The sequence below is a fragment of the Podarcis filfolensis genome (genome assembly GCF_964270895.1).
Source record: "Podarcis filfolensis genome assembly, chromosome: 12".
Lineage (NCBI taxonomy): Eukaryota > Metazoa > Chordata > Lepidosauria > Squamata > Lacertidae > Podarcis > Podarcis filfolensis.
In genome coordinates, this window is record NC_139614.1 from 40,176,632 (window position 1) to 40,193,991 (window position 17,360).

Below are 17,360 nucleotides of genomic sequence, written 5' to 3' on the forward strand. Positions count from 1 at the left end.
TATAAGTAACAGCATCCTTTCAGATATAAACTTTATTTTGAACAAGCACATACTATTTAGAAACAGCAGGTTTCCTCCCTAGTCCTTTTTCTCTATCTAAACTTAAACCCCCGTCTTTATAGATCCTATCTACTAATATGGTTTGCAACATGCCTTACCAGAAAAGCTACTGCCCCACATCTGCTTTACACAGGTCTTGTTTTATAAAGCAACAGGAGAACAATCACCCCTTGCTTAAATTACTGTTAGCTCTACTAAAACAAACATTTAGAACACGTGCATTCAGAAAAATCAGGTGTCCAGATAAAGGCTGCAATCATAAGGCTCCTTACTAAGGAATAAGGACCACTGAACTTAGTGGGACTTCCTCCTAGTAAGTACGTATGCACAGGATTGCGAGGAAAGAATAATAGTGTTGTGACTCCTAACCACTGATTTATAAATCTACTAACACTAAAACCTTAGCTGTACTGTCAAGCGTCCCAAACAGACTTCAAAGCATGAATAAATTTATTCGGAGCAAGTAGGGAAGATCGTGCTTCATTCTTAACTGCTATTCTATCAATGAGATGACAGATGGTTCTCCTAGTAGTAATAATCAAATCACTTTTATCTGGAAAGGCCGTACAATCAAAATAGATCTTCACTTAGAAGACACCAACTTCTGTATTGCACAGCTTGCTTTCTGCACCACTTTTCAATTAACAAATCATGTCACTAAACAAGCAAATGTTAAACCTCAGCCTAAAGAAGAATGTGCAGGGGTAAGCTCTGTTTCTCTTACCCTTCGCTACCGGCTTAAGATTCTGCGCTACGCTGCCAGGACAAGCTAAGCTAAGCTAAACAGAATTCCAACTGAAATAAACTCTCTGGCGCGGTTCTAATGCTTTTACATGCAGCCTCGGCCACGCTACTAGCGAAGCCAGAGAAACACGCTGGGAGCACACATGGGCAGCCACAACTTCCTCGCACCCTTCCCCGCCCCCGCTTTTGCTATCCCGGCTTATTGCAAACGCAGAGACGCCACCTAGCGACCGGACGGCGGCACTTCCACCTAGCCCTCTCGTGCCGCCGCCGAGGCTCGCGCTCTCTCGCACAGCTGCCTGCTGCACAAGGCCCAGCCCAGCAAAGTCGAAGCACAACAAAATGGCGGCTGGCCGCCGCGTCACGTGACCCCCTTTGTGCCTTTCGGGGGGCTGAAGGGAGCCGAGCCAGAGGCCTCGGCGCTCCAGCCCAGAGCGAAAACGAGCCTCGGCCGGGTGGGGTGGGGGCTCCCGGAGGGAAGGCGACAGGGCTGTTGAGGGACTAACATCGCCCTCTTCCCTCCCCCCCCCCGCACACCCGGGGGGAGGGAAGCGGGAGGAAGCGGGGAGAAAATGGCGGCCATTTTGTGCTTGCGCAGAGGCGATGGTGGGGGCCCGGGTGTGGGGCGATGGCGGGGCCCGGCCGGAGCAGGGATGGGAGGGGGTCTCTCACGTACCGACTCCTCTTCCTTCTCCATGCCCGTGGGCATCTGCGGCACGGCCCGGTTGATGGAGGCATACTCGGCTAGGTCGGGCAAGTCCTCGCAGCGGAAGACGGGAAGCGGCTTAGACGCGTCCAGCGCCCGGGCCCGAAACGACAGTTTGCTCATGTTAGTCGTCGGCGGCTGCGACTGCTATGGCGGCTGCTGCTCCAGCTGAGGGGGGGGAGGCAGCGAGAGCGCTCCGAGCTGAGAGCCGGACCCCGCCGAGCGCTCTCATGGAGGGACCGGGGCTCCCGCGGCGGGGCGGGGCTCGCTCCGAGGCGGGTCCCAGCGGCGCCGGCTGGCGCGGCTAGGCTAGGGCGCCGATTTCTCTCCTCCGCCGCTCCGGCTCTGCTCAATACGCCACGGCCAACATGGCGGACATTAAACCTCGACTGGCCGCCTCTTTCAGCCAACCCCAGCGCCACAGCCATTCCCACACTGCATCGCGCAAAGGCGCGGGCACGGCGCTGCCGGGGGGGGGGAGAGAAGGGGCGCGCGGCGCGGGCACGGAGGCGAACGAGCGGGAGCGCTCGGGTTTCCCCCCCACTTTTTTTTTTACTGCTTCTGCTCGGGGATGATGATGAAGAAGGTGGTCCCGTCTTCGTTCCCCAAAGCTGTCACTGCTCGGGAGTCTCCTTCATTGTGATGTAGCAGCAGCAGCAGCAGCACAGAAGCCGACCCAGCCGCACGCAGTTCCCTCGCACCACGCCGAAGACTGGGGAGAGGGGAGGGACGGCGCCGACGCCTGGAGGAAGGCACGAGGCGGCCGGGGATGCCTCAACCCCAGCGAGGCGTTAAGGAGGCGAAGAGCTTCCCCTCGGCACCGGGCGGGCTGCTCCGCGCTGAGGGCGGCATGGCACACGGCGAGGCACGGGCTCCCGGCCAGGAGCAAAAGGGCACAACACCCAATTTCTCTGTAATTATTTCGGCTACAGGGCCCGGGCTAAAAAAAAACTTAACAGCAGCAGGACTCGCCTCCCCTGTATTGTCGCTAAACCATAATTTATCTACACACACTCCACCGAGTCACTTTGTTCTTTACTCTGGAAGACCGGGGCTCTGTGACATCAAAAAATTCTATAGAATTGACTGGGAATTGGGATGGATGTGCATATTATACACAGTTATTTGGAACGTTTCGTCTGAAATTTTGAACTTAAACCATTTCCCTAAATTTTTTGCTCGCCACACACAATTTTTAAAGAATGCACCAGGGATGAATGAGAACATGCACCTTGGAAAATTTTGCCACCACCTTCTGTGTTAACAATATTGAAGCCCTTGCTTTGTAATGGCTTGACTGTGATATATATATTTTTTGCTACTAACTGCATCAAATTATACAGCAGCACTTCTTAAGCTTTTTGAATTTGGCTACATTTTAAACTTATCCTTCGGCCACCCCCAATTGGCTAGCTGTCACAGGTTTTGACAAGTGAGTGCATGGGATTCTCACACAGCTGCCTAGAAGTACCTGCTGCATCCCTCACTTAACAGTAGCATATTTTAAGTAGTTATAGGCTCCACAGTTGAAAAATGTAATTTCCCAAACAGCATGCAAAGGTGCCAATGAGATTTGCTCCCATCTAGTCTTCTCTTCAACATCCTAACTTTCTATGTGACATCTTTAATCATAGTGCACCTAAAACAGTACCAGCCTAGTAGTTGTGAAAACCAAGGACCACCAGCCCTTTCCCCTAAATCAGCCAGCCAGGAAAGGAGGCAAGATGGGGAGAAGCTGTTATGAACAGAACACAGTCTGTGCTTCTTTGCAGCTTTCGTAATTAAAAAGCAGTTTGTATGGCTGTAATAGTAAATATTTGCAGTATCTTCCATTCCCAACTTTTCCAAAACTTTACATTTCCTTCTGAGTGTGGACATTCTGTTAGGGTTGACTGGAGAAGGGAAATCTATCTCATACTGGCCTGAGGAATTTGGTATTTATTGTAACACTAAAAATGACTTTACAACTTAAGCAATAGTCATTGTAGACCCTTAAATGCTGTGAGGGCAAAGGCCAGATACAGTAAATTAACAGAAAAGTAGGTATAAATACTAAATGTTTTAGAAGACACTAGGAAGACATGAAGGCCAAGTGGTATAAAACACAACCACTCACTATCTATCTGTGCAAGGCTACAAATGTACTAATAGCCATGTGATTTCTTCACATGCAAGCTACCAGCTATCGTTCAAAGTGCAATAAATAAAACCCGTTCAACAGGTTGAACAGATTTGGGGGAATGCTTTCGGTGTCAACAGATGGTCACCTATCAGGACCCATTGGTTTGTTTTCAGACCTTACTTGAATACTCTCTTTTTCCACATTTGATCTGGAGCCTCCAATTACATTCTGCAGTCATTTGCACTGAAACACTTTCTGCATGGATTGCAAGACCACAGCAGACAGGAATGAATACAGTTGTACCTTGGTTTTTGAACAGCTTAGTTCTCGAACGTTTTGGCTCCTGAACGCTGCAAACCCGGAAGTGACTGTTCCAGTTTGCGAACTATTTTGGAAGCTGAACGTCTGACAGGAATTTCAATTGGCTACAGGAGCTTCCTGCAGCCAATCAGAAGCCGTGCTTTGGTTTCTGGACGTTTTGGAAGTTGAAAGGAGTTCCAGAACGGTTTCCGTTTGACTTCCAAGGTACGACTGTACTGCAGACTTGGAGCGTTTGGAGAGCTCAGCACCTTTGCTTTAAGGAGCAGCTGCATGTACAGAATACATATTCTTGGGAGGGGAAGTTGTTCTACTATCACTCTGTGGGGGTGAATTGCGCCAAATGATGCATACAAATTTTCCACGAATAACACCAGTGATGGAAGGGGAGAGGAAATCTCTAACAGGGTTTATCTGGCACATATTTAAGTCATAAATTCAGCAAGTGCTTGATGAAAAAATAAAATGGCATTTCATATGCTTTAATAACATCACAAATATACAAAAGTCATGCCTCCCTCACTTTTTGCTAAATTACAATCTGGCACTATGGACATCTACTTGGGAGTTCAATCAAATAATATATAAAATTTCTGTCTTAGCAAGCAACAGATTTTTGAGAAATTCGTATTATTTTGCATATTCCACAACATTTTCTCCAGTGGGAGGCTAAACTCTTTCAGCACAATCCTGTGCATGTTTGCTCAAAAGAAGAAATCTAACAGAGTTCAGTGGGATTTGCTTTCAAATAACTGAGCATAGGACTGCAGCTCAAAGTACAGGTAACTCTGCGAGTCTGTTTTGTGGATTATAAGGAAATGCTACATGGCATGGCTTCTCTCTCCAGCTCTTCCTTAGAGTGTTTGTGCTGCTCTTTCTTGGCCTAGGCATATGTACAGGCACTACACTCATAGCTGTGCAGAGGAAGTGTGCTGAGCGGTTAATGCAGTTATGAGCGAGTGCATAGCTAGGGATAGGACGAGTCTCTGCCATGCTTCTTCCAAGCAGCATTCGGAGGCTACAAACAGCCCCATTCTACACAAAGTTCTAACGGTGCTGGACCCAACAATCTATCGCAACATAGATTATGATATATTGTTGAGTGACCATAAAGAACTTCTAAAGTGCAGCACATAACATTCGCGGGACATCACTACAACTTAGGAGACGCATGCCAGGCATGCCTGGAGTCTAGTGTGAAATACCATCACACATAGATAGAAGACATTGGGGGAGGACCATAATGTCATTGTCTTCCATGAGGATCTAGGGAAGAAGCTGGTTGTATCAGCTGAGAATTTGTAGCCATTACAACAAGCTCCCGCATTGGGCGGGGGGCCCTTTTTAAGAGGAGGTATAGATGTGAGACAACAGAGATTGTTCCAAAGAACATACAACATGGGCCCTCCTTGCTTTCTTTCCCGGCAATATTGCTTTAGGTTGGGCATCCCTATTTGCTTACACTCAAATTCCTTTTGAGCATTACCAGCCACAGCACCCTGGCAGGAAATATGGAACGCCCAAATAACACAGGTACAATCATAGATGCTTGCAGTGTAGAGGACCCTGGTTTGGAGAGTCAAACCTGGGAAAGTAAAGCACTTCAGGACTTGGAAGAAGCCATCACTTTCTGTGAAGCCAAAGAAGACCTCAAAACTTTTCCTGCTTTTGATAATGATGGCAATGAAGGTGCAGCGGCTCCAGCTCCTGCAAGAGGTTGTATGACAAGGTGATCACCAAGTGCATTCCCCTTTGAAGAGCCAGGTCAGCTTTCCTCCAACGAAGATGAAGAGCAAGGCAATGGAAGATCTAAGCCATGAATCTCCAGATACGTTTAGTCAAGCAGAATCTACTGCAAGCTTTGTTGGGGCAGCTGGTTCATAATCTTCAGAAGTTCCTGTGTACAGCAGCTCCTTGGAGGCTGAAGTGGCCGGTTCAGAAGAATTTCCTCTATAGGGTTACTTCCAGGAGGCTATAGTGAACCCAGCCATCTCAAGCACCATTGTTCACCCTAATGCATCTTTGGCCTTTTCCTCCACTACTGAACATTTAGCTTCAATCAGCAGCCCTGTACCTGCATCACACTTTACAGCCAGCCATCATACCATCTTCTACATCAAGTCCAGATGTATTTATTCCTGTGCAATCCCGGTGCCAACCACCTTCTGTTCTATCCGATTGTGTTGCTGGGTACAGAGAGGGAGTTATTATTCCTCCCTACTCCTGGTCCCCAAACACATGTGACTTGCCCAAGGACCTGAGAGTAGTGCAGTTCTTCTATAATAATCACCAGAACTGCTCGATTCCTGTGATGTGCATCACTCCATCCAACAAGCAGTTTTCATCCAGTTGGTGCATCTGCACCTGGGGCACACACTGAAGCTGCAGTATCCTTTTCAGAACCGTAAGTTCCTGTTCATAGTCAAGTTTTTTTTCCGAAGAACCCCAGAAGCCTATTTTTGTACCATAGCATGGAGCCCACTACCAGTTAGTGCATTTGTACCCTGATCCTTCCCCCTTGGAGTATGCTGTGCCGTTCCATGTGGTGAGATCCAGTGCACTGCATGGTTCAGCTAGCTATCTGTAAAAGAAGAATTTTCTAGTTGCCAAGCATTCCTGTGTTTCTTTTTCCTTTTTTCATGTTTCATTTGACACAATCATTTGTTATATAGAGGAGGGGAAAGTCTATATATTGGGGAAAGGGGTTACTACACTGCACATAGCATGCTCTCCACATAAAAAATAGATTTATAAATTTAAAAGCTGTTCTCCTTTGCGTATGATGACAGCAAGATGGAAGAATTTCCAAAGCATTATTTTGGTAGTAGTGAATTATGTCAGAATGGTACTGCCTTGCTTTTTGACTTATGTGTTTTTAAGTTGCAGCAAAAAGCTGCTTTTTGTATACAATTGTATTATGATGTTCCTGGGAAGAAAGACTGGCTGTGAATTGGGTCATACATGCAAATACACTGTCTTGCCAACTAAGACCAACACTTCTTTCTTCAAAAACAGACTGAAAATCTTGACACATACTTAACACATTTTCCAAATGTAAACACTGTACAGACATACAAGCAGACACATCTTGTTTCAATCCCATTTTATAGTAAAAAGGGCATGAAGCTGTCCAGATAACCTCTCATTTAGTACATTTCTATCCCACCCTTCTTCCATCAAGGAACTGAAGGTGATGCATGTAGGATCTTGGGTGGTCTCTCATCCAAACTGAGTAGACTCAGATCTGCTTTGCTTTAGCAAAGTTCCTGTGCCTAAGACCATGTGCCCTGGAATATACTAGTATTTACACTATGCTAGGCAGAATATGATCAAAATAAGGGAAGAAAGATAAATGAGCTCAGAAACACTGAAATGAAAAGGAACAGGATTTGCAAGGCAGGACCAAAAGACTGAATATATATGCAGAAATTCTAGGAAAGCAAGTTCTAGGGTTATTCAAATGCCGTGGCTGTTACCGAACAGAAAGTTACACATAAGACATATCATATCATATAATCAGAGATGTAGGATGTGTGAGGGCTTGTAAAGAATATTACATCTTTTGCAAGATTTGTATTAATTTCACAATTTTACAGCATTAAGTTATTACAACAAGTGGCAATGGCTACTACCTTAGATGGTTTTTAAAAAGGATTAGAGAAAATCAGAGAGGATAGTCTATCAACATGTATTAACGATAAAAGCTAAATTGACTCCCCATGTTCAAAGGCCGTCTCTCTGAATACAAACTGCTGAGACCAAATAGAGGATAGCTATTAACTTCATGCCCTGCTGTTGAGCTTCCTGGCAGTCTCTGATTGGCTGCTATTGAGAAAATGCCAGATTAGCTGGAGTTCTGGTCTGAGCCAATGGCCTATTTTTATACAAGATGGGGATAAGACCACTGGCTATTATATGGTAAGTTTAGGTTGAACTAAAGAAAGGAAAGTCCTTTGTAGAGTTTGGAAAGGCTTTGCAAGGGACTTACAACAACATGCTGCGGCGTCTCCATCAGGGTTCCAGACAGCCTGCTATGCCCTCTCCCAGGACACTCCATTCAATTCCTTTGCTTTGCTCACAGAAAAGCAACATTCAGTGGTACTACTGTGTAGGCTCAGTCCTCTTTAGGATGATTTTTTTGAGGAGGGGGGGTCACTTCCTTAGGCTACCCCCTTAAAATTATCCCCTGTGGTTCTCCAGAGCCTGCCAATACACCCCTCTTGTTTCTCAGAGGCTCCAACTTTGAGTCACCTCTGATAGCACTTACCCACTGAGTTGACTATTAGAGGGAGTTAAGGAGGTGAGCAAACCAAAAGCGGATAGGGAGGATAGGAAACAAAAATGTGTGGTGGATGTTTTGCATCCATTTTGAACCTTAAAATGAGTTTATGCTATGTCTGAATATCCTTTCTGGACATCTGTTACATAACTGACTCAAACCTTGGTTGAATGAAAATGTATTCATCCAACCAGGAATTGAGAATATCAACACCATAATCAGTGTGAGAGGTCAACCCTTCTTCCTCTTACCTTGTCATTTCTTTTTTCTTAAGGTTAGCTGAAATGACATGAAAGAATACTCAATCATTATATTTTTGCTGTCATCTAAGAAGATGACCATAGATGGAATTAAACCACTTAGGGAAATATTCCTCTGTTTCTAACAAATCAACCAGTACATTAAGGGTTTTTGTAAACAAGTCTTCTGTCTCCTAGCTTTCCCTCATTTACTTCCCAATTAGTTGGCCCAATTTTCACATGAATTCATTATAATGGATGCTCAGTCAGTTTAAAGAATTAGGCCACTTTCATGTATGGCAGGAGCTTGAAAAATGTATTATGTCTTCAAGTATTAACACTCCTGAAAATACATCACAATGGGACACTGCAAACAGAGCTCTGTGGAAAAGGAGGATATCTAGGGCTTTTTATTTTTCTACATCCCATCCTACTCCCAGTTATTTACCCAGGAAGCCTGGTATTATTAATGTCACTTAAAATGATTATTGTGTATAAATATGTTCCTTGCTTTATTCAGAATTTCTACATAACATGGATTTTTAATAGCAAAGAATAGTGTGCTGTCCAGGTGGAATGGTAGGAAGAAGGACAAGAGGGGCTTATGGGCAGGCAACCAATTTCTAAGTCAGAATCAATGGACTAATAGCAGTACAAGTCACAGGCTCCCTGAACCAGCAAGATTTTCTGCAGACTTTGTAAGTCTTGCCGTGGAGATACAAAATTGTCCTTTAAAAAACAATCAGAATGTGCAGTGCATTGATCTACTGTACATTGTTCCACAAGATTCTGTAGTTAATGGAAATATGGAAGAAGAAAATCTAATCAAGCTCCTTACATAGTACTTGATTACCTGCAAGATTACCTGCAATTAAAAATATCAAAGCATTTCATGCTTTTATTTTAACTCATTTAACCTAAAAACACACACAAGCACTTGAGGCCCTTTGAATGTGAACAGATGGGTTATTTTCCTTCTACGTTTGCAGCCATCTTAAAGACTATACAAAATTATTCAAGGTAGTTAAGCAGAAGCTGACTAGAAAGTGTCATAGAATGATCTCACATAACCAAGTGCTTAGAGAATAAAATGTCATATTGCCACACAGTGTTAATAGGTATGAAGTTAAATTTACTGGGGAAACAGTTTCTTACTGCATACAACACTATGGTCACAAAAGCTCCTAGAGTTCAAGAGAGCCCTGTTTCTCTCCTCCATCCACTGCGCTCTCTGCGTGTGTGTGTGTGTGCGCGTGCACGCGCACATATGGAGACACCTACCAGGACAGCCTAGAGCAATGGCCTTCAAATGCAAGATCTACCTTTGATTCACAATCTATAACATGGGACCCAATTTCACATTTTCACTTTTGAGTTATAATTAATAATGCACATTATTAATCCTAAAACGGCAATTCACCATAGCAATACTTCCAAATGAAAAGCAGTTTATTTCTGCACTTAATCTTAGCTGAGAAGTGAATTGTAGGAGAAGTCTAGAAAGCCATAAAATAGATTAGAAAGTGAACAGAGTCCCCCTGCTGCTCCATAGAGAGGTCTCTCACTAAGAGGCATAGATACAGAAAGGTGGGAGATGTGGTTGGCCGGAAATATGTATCTTATTTAAAAATGGTTCATGCCTTTCTCCTGCCACATTGCAGCCCTCATGAAAAATTATAAAATAAGTGTCTCAACATGTCCTAGCTCAGACCCCACTTGTACTGCTCTCTTTGGTCTAGTCAGCCTTAGATGGAATCCAATATGGCAGCAACAACTTTGCTATGTCCCACCTATGGGTCCTGACCCACTGGCTGAAGACCTACGGCCTAGAGAAGTAGAGGTGAGCCTACAGTATGGATACAGAATAGCCTCTGTGCATAGAAAGTCTAAGTCTGCAATCCTATGTTACCTGGAAGTAAATCCCAATGAACACAGTGTGGCTTAGTAGTAAGTAGACAACATGTAGGATTGCACAGCAAGGCTCTTCAGCTTAGAAACATAATAGCACGATGGGTTATAGTAGAGAAACATTAATGAGATGAATGCAAACAGACCTGCAATATATCTTATTCTTGTAACTTAACTATGAGCTACTCAGTTAAATTACCCAGTATCATTAGTCAAGATGACCATGGGATGCAAACCAATGCCCTGGGTACCACCTGATCCTCTGGCTGCTAAATCCTGAGAAAGGGTGAAGCCTCTTGTAATTTACCTTTTGTTCATCTCCTGCAAGTAAGTCTGCACTTACTCTCAAATACCTAGGACTAACCACTGTCAAGCTTAGGATGGGATAAGATATTCTTTTCCTTGCCACTTTCTGTTCCACGCCTCAAAGCAGATGCAAAATGTGTGTTTTAGCAACACAACCATTACTTGAAAGTAACTTGCATAGATTCAGACCTTACATACTCTCATTATCCAGAACTAGTTCATCTTCAGAAACAGTAGCAAGCGTAAGTTTATCTTTGTACCAGCTGAGCGATGAGCAAAAACAAACTTGGTATCTTAGACCAGGCAGAGGCAAACTCAGCCCTCCAGATGTTCTGGGGCTACAATTGCCATCAACCCTAGCTAACAGGACCAGTGGTCAGGGATGATGGGAGTTGTAGTCCCAAAACATCTGGAGGGCCAAGTTTGCCTATGCCTGTCTTAGACTAAGCAAACGATCTTCAACTATTCATAGATATCACTCATTCATGTCTTGCTCAGGGCTTATTTTCTAAGAGCTAAAGTAGCAGGGTTCAAATTTATCTCAAAATAGTCGTATCCACTGATCACAAGCTTTACTCCATAATCCTAGATGTGTATAGGCTGTTTTGTGGTTCTTCAAATGGAAAGGCAAAGCCCTGCCACTAAACAAGCAAAAATGCTGAAACTTCTCCTTCCTGGTCTTACCTTCTGCAATATCTCCACATAATTCAGTATATCTTCATTAAGCTAGTATTCTCCATAACTATACACAAGGTCACCTCTTAGCTCAGACCCTTACATCAGCATGCTTTTCTTTAGCTGTCAAGTTTCCTCTAGATTGCCACTTCTCTGTCTTCTGTTATATGGTCTCTATTGTTGCTTTGCGCTGCACAAAGTCATTCACTCAGGGATCCTTGCATTATCATTTTGAAGGTACCATTCATACTTTCTGTCATGTTTCGTATGCTGAAGAAAGAATGCCCACCTCATCTATTCAGGAAAGTGTTAAACTCCTTAAACTCTTTTTTTCTGAACTGCCCTAGCATCATATCAGCTCTTGCATTGCCTTAGGAATCTCCCTTACCCCAATCTCACTTCTCATTGTCATATTGAAGACTCCCTTCCTTCATTATTGACTTCGCTAGCATTGGCACCATGTCCGTTATATTCTGTAAAGAACCTAGCACATGGCCAGTAGTAGACAGAGTCACTGCAAATTTATTGTCTGTGGCAACGAAGAATTGGTAAAAGGCAACCAAGTAAAAATGATTTGTAAACTGTGGCAGTTGGGCTTTCTTCCATCTATACGCCATCAGGGTGCCACAAAACAACCACAAATATTTATTTATTATATATTCTCTGCTTCCTCCAAGAAGGTCAAGAGCACAATTTTAACTTCACAACAACCCTCTGAAGTTAGGCAGAGGAAAGTGGCTCACCTAAGGGCACTCAGTCAGCTTCATAGTTCAACAGTGGTTTGAATCCATGCTTCCCATGGGTTCAACAAAATGGTGCCGGGTGGTAAATTCTGTGGGCTTATTTGCAAGGTTGACTTACAGTAATCTAAATAGATACTATAAAAATGCACAAATGTATAAGCTGCATAAGTAAGAAGATTTCCCTTCCAGCTACAGTGGCAAGAAAATCTAGTTTGGCACACAGCTCATGCCACTTGGCACCAGCCAACTACACCTAAAAGGGGGTGTAGCAATACATCATAGAGTTTGAAGGGACCCCGAGGGTCATCTAGTCCAACACCCTGCAATGCAAGAATCCTGCCCACAGCTGTCCCTGGGTGGGTTCTAACCACCAAACTTCTGGTTAACAGTCAGATGCACTGACCCATTGCGCCAATATCTGCAGAGGGGCGACTTATTGGAGGATAGTATTTAAGAGGTATACCCATGGATGAACTGGAGAACAACCTGGCAGCATTTGATTTAAATGGCCACTACCACACTAAAGGTAAAGGTACCCCTGCCCGTACGGGCCAGTCGTGTCCGACTCTAGGGTTGTGCGCTCATCTCACTTAAGAGGCCGGGAGCCAGCGCTGTCCGAAGACACTTCCGGGTCACGTGGCCAGCGTGACGAAGCTGCTCTGGTGAGCCAGCACCAGTGCAGCACACGGAAACGCCGTTTACCTTCCCGCTGTAAAGCGGTACCTATTTATCTACTTGCACTTAAGGGTGCTTTCGAACTGCTAGGTGGGCAGGAGCTGGGACCGAAAGACGGGAGCTCACCCCGCCGCAGGGATTCGAACCGTCGACCATGCGATCGGCAAGTCCTAGGCGCTGAGGTTTTACCCACAGCGCCACCCGCGTCCCTTCACTACCACACTAGAGTGACCCAAATCTGCGGTTAAGGTATTTCCTATTCCTTTTAACTGAGAATGTTTAAATGGAAGTAGCAAGGAATGAACCTCAGACCTTTACACATGCAAAGCGTATGTTCTGCCACAAACATGGAGCTTCCCCATATACTGCTCTGAGTTCCTTGGAGGAACATAAGTATAACAAACAGCAAAATTCCACCTTATTACATGTAGTGCAATTGTGAGCAAATGGATGTGGATACTTTCCTATCAGAATGCAGAAAGGACTAAGAAGTCGTCTCTACTTATACACAGATAACAGCTGTTGTACGACTACCAGCCATGGCACATTCATATGCCTCTTGTTTCACAGCAGCTGTGCATAGAATGCACCCATGTATCAAGGTGTCTGTAGCACTGTATGGTGCAATCATGTGCTGCACTGCCACATCTTATTGAGATGGAGGCTGCATGAGTTGCATTCCTAGATCTGTAAGAGTACATCCATGATTGGCCTTTTCAGGGAACCATTGTTGTTACACAGTAGGGCCCATAACTAGTGAAAGCATTTTCTGTTGCTAATCTGCCCATAACTGATAAATTTTTTACTTAAATGCTCAAATGTAGATTTAAAAAAAAGCTATTTACCTAACTAAATTGCCTTCCTCTTCTTTATTAAGCAAATTTACTCAGAAACCTTCAGATACCTTCTGCAGCATCAAACTCCTTGTAAAGAGATTTCTTTCAAGGCTAAGAAAGAACACATTCCCTTGAGGTGTATGTTATAAATATCTGTGGTATAACAGACACATATACAAAAGCAATGTCCTCTAAGATTATTGTGTTTAAATGTGTGTGCCAAAGAATTCCATACCTAAATTTCTAATACAAAGAAGTTCAGAGTACTAGCTTGAAGAATTCCTAAAGAAAGAAAATTAAAACATTCCTTTACAATACTTTAGTAGATTTCCTAACCTGTTGCGTATTCTAATATATTTTTCATCATTTCAAAACCATGCATTTATAAGATAATGCCATTTATTTCATGATTTTGACATGTGGAACTACATCTTCCCAGCCATCTTTGCATCACATTAACCACTTTTTGTTTACATATGAACAATAAAGATTTTTGCAGGGGATGCTAAATATTTGTGTTCTTAATATGTGATATATACACAAACACTTAAAATAGTTTGAAGACTACTTGGAAATTTATAAGAAGCTTTATGCCATATGTGTCTTGCACCAGTTAATTTCCATGTTGATACAAATAAATCTGAATATTCCTAAAATATTTTGCTGGAGTTGAAAGAAATTGGCCAATCCTAATCTGTAGTTCATCTGTCAATGCTTTTTTAACCTTTTAAATTAGGGAAAATGAATTAGGGCTTTTAAGGCTGTACCAGCAATTATGAAAAATACTATCGCATAATGAATATATAACACAATAAAATTATATAGGCATATATGAACCTACTACACACACACACACACACACACACACACACTTTTAAGCCACGGAGAAATAATCCTGGCGAAGGGATAAAAATTATTATAGAATGGCATAATTCTTCACATACCTCAAGAGGATTTTTTTTAAGCAAGGGGGAAAAATCCAAACCCTGGCTCTAGTCTCACAAAACAACAAAGGACTGTGACGACATGTCTGTTATGGTGTACACTGTACTTCACGTATATGGATTTTAATATTTTATCTATCTATATTTTTACACACACACGCACAGTATGGTATAAGGTTGTAGGCTGCATTTCGTTAGAAGAAAAGAGGAAATGATACAATAGATCAAATCTTGCCCCACCTTTCCCCCCACCTTTTCTTGGTGAAACAAACATAAATTGTTTAGGAGCACCACAGCGCCACCAACACAGATCAATACAAAACAAAAAAGATTTCCCACCGTGTGCAAAAAAAAAAAATCGCCTAGAAAAATGCCAAAAATTACAAAATGTCTCCCAAATGCACCTTCTCAAAAGAAGAACACGACACCTAGATGAGGTATACTCCTTAGGAACCTTTATATAAAGAATGCTTTGAGATGAGTGACCAAAGAGCAGCTTACTGGCGAATAAAAAAGGCCAATGTTTAGTAACAGGCATAACTTAATAAAAACCCAGTTATGTCAATACCCTCCTTCAATACACGAAGGGCAGTTTCTCTAGTACTTTACACCAAGCCAAACCACCCCCACCCCCTAATTAGTCACAACCACTAATATCTTAAAGGGTATTCCTATTACAAACAATACATTTTCTTTCTTTCTTTCTTTTTCTCTCTCTCTCTCTTCTCTCTCTCTCTTTGTATTATATTTTGTTCCGCACGTATTTATTATTAACGCTGGAGAGTCCAACTCCACCTTGAAAATATCCGAGTTCTTGATGGCGCCATAAAATAAAAAAAAAAAATCAAAGTACAAATATATAGTTAGAATACAGTCACGCCTAGGGAGAAAAGCAAGATAGTTTTATAATACTCAGAAATAATGAGTCGACGTTTAGTGTGCTTAATTAGGAGAGCTCAGACCTCGGGGTGGGGGTGGCGCGGGGGGGGGGAGGGAAACAAGCCTACATTGGATTCATCAACATTAAGGAACATGATTATTATTATTCTTTTTGCGCTAGCCGATTGCCGCGAAAAAGAAAATATAAACATACATATTTGAAAGACTGGGGAAAACTTACCTCGAAAGGCAAGCAGACAGCTGCCTCCTCACAACGACGGGAAGAAAATAGGTTGTGTATAGTTTCTCGCTTGCAGATAGCCGCCTCCACGCAGCCAAAGGATCCCCGAACATCTTGAAAAACCTTTGCAAACGACCACGGAGACCCTCTCCCAGGATCGGCGGCGGATCCCGGAGGTTTTTTGCTCGGGATCTGTGGGGGGCGTTTGGGTAAACCAGAGAAATATCCAAAGAAGATTAAAAGCAAGAGGCGGCAGGAGCCAGAAGACTCTGGGGTTAACAACTTTGTAATGGCAAACAGGCGTGTTCTGATTGGTTGGGAGGGCAGTGTCCCTCCACAGTCTGCACTATCCCCCGCTCTCCCCCTTCTGCAGCCTGGAAAAAATGCAGAAATGCAGTGTGCCATTTTATACAGGCTTTAAAAACACACCCCAAACCCAGCCACCGAAAGCATAGGCATCACATTTTTTTGTGTGACACTGCAAAACAAGAGCTCCCACAAAAGCTTTACAAAAAAAAATTTAAAGGTCTCCTTCAGTACATATAAACGTGTCCTTGGGGTGCAGAGAAAAGAGGGAAAGAAAAGAGACGCACAAAAATAATCCACACAGGGGGGCTGGGCCATTTCCCCCTCCCACCTCAATTATTTCTTCTAAAATCACGTCCAACTGTGAAACAAGGCAATTGCCTAGCCGCCCCCACCCCGGTCAAGGAACCTAGAACCATTTTTATTATTATTATTTTAATGTAAAGAAATGAGTTTGCCTGAATGATATCACCTAAAAAAGCCAGTCACGCCTGGAACAAAAATCCATGACTCCTTGATACAGAATTTGAGAGGCTGCTGCAACAGTAGGAAAGATTTCCTTCCCCCCTCACAAATCTGCTTACCTACCGTCATAGGCAGAGAGCCAAGAATATTAATTTCAATAGATACATCCATTGTGGTAGGCATAGTTATTCTACAAAGAATGTTTAAAATCCCCTCCTTATACTGACTGACAGAATTCTACCATGCTGCCCACAAACAAAATGGCTGTGGCACTGAGTTTTTTTGGATCCTCCCACCGTGCTTCTCCCCCCGCGGCCTCCGGGAAGTGGTAGAAATCCAAAATAAATCAGTACTCCAAGTACAATGCCCAATCCAAACTCCCCATGACATCAGGAAAGGCGAGGGGCTCTGAGAAGACGCGGTCCTATCTTGAAGGGATTTTTAAAAATTGTCTAAAAATGTGCATCAATCATTGGAAATTTACATGGCAGTGTAATCCGAACTTCCTGCTTTACATATGTATGAGGTCTTTCACCTATCTTGGCAGGCTTTCAAATTAAGTGGGCTGGGAAATTTGATGCTGTGTATCTTCAGTTGCGAGCTGAGTCAGGTACTCAGTCGCTGTGTGCTGGTAAAAATGAAGGCGAAACGCCTGGCCTAACAAAGAAAAAAAGAGAGAAAAATCAAAATCTGGCAACCCCAACCCTCCATTTCCCGTTTCACTCTTTGGGAGGGTATATTTAATTAAACAAGGCAAGTTATTATGAATGTGGACTCTCTACAAAAGTACAAACATGGAACTTTGTGTCTTAAGTGTTTTGTATAATTATTTGTGTGTATGCTATATGTATTTATGACTTCAACTAATATTGTTTATTTGTGATCAACCATAAATGTTAGTTCTGTTCAGTTCT

At 43.3% G+C, this 17,360-nt stretch overlaps 1 protein-coding gene across 6 annotated transcripts in view; it reads right to left on the reverse strand.

The window, feature by feature from the left end:
• Window positions 1–16,835, reverse strand: part of EPC1 (enhancer of polycomb homolog 1) — a 53,502-nt gene extending 36,667 nt beyond the window's left edge. Inside the window, exons 1-2 of one of the 6 annotated variants that reach the window (XM_083579423.1) lie at window positions 16,570–16,833; window positions 15,676–15,867 (exon numbers count right to left, since the gene is read on the reverse strand). In XM_083579423.1, coding sequence (XP_083435549.1) covers window positions 15,676–15,867; window positions 16,570–16,629 — 252 coding nt within the window. In that variant the 5' untranslated portion in view covers window positions 16,630–16,833. Of the gene's footprint in view, window positions 1–1,480; window positions 2,698–15,675 lie in introns of those variants that run through there. The other 5 variants (XR_014540462.1, XM_083579422.1, XM_083579425.1 and 2 more) reach the window with 5 other exon arrangements.
• Window positions 16,836–17,360: the final 525 nt, after the last annotated feature.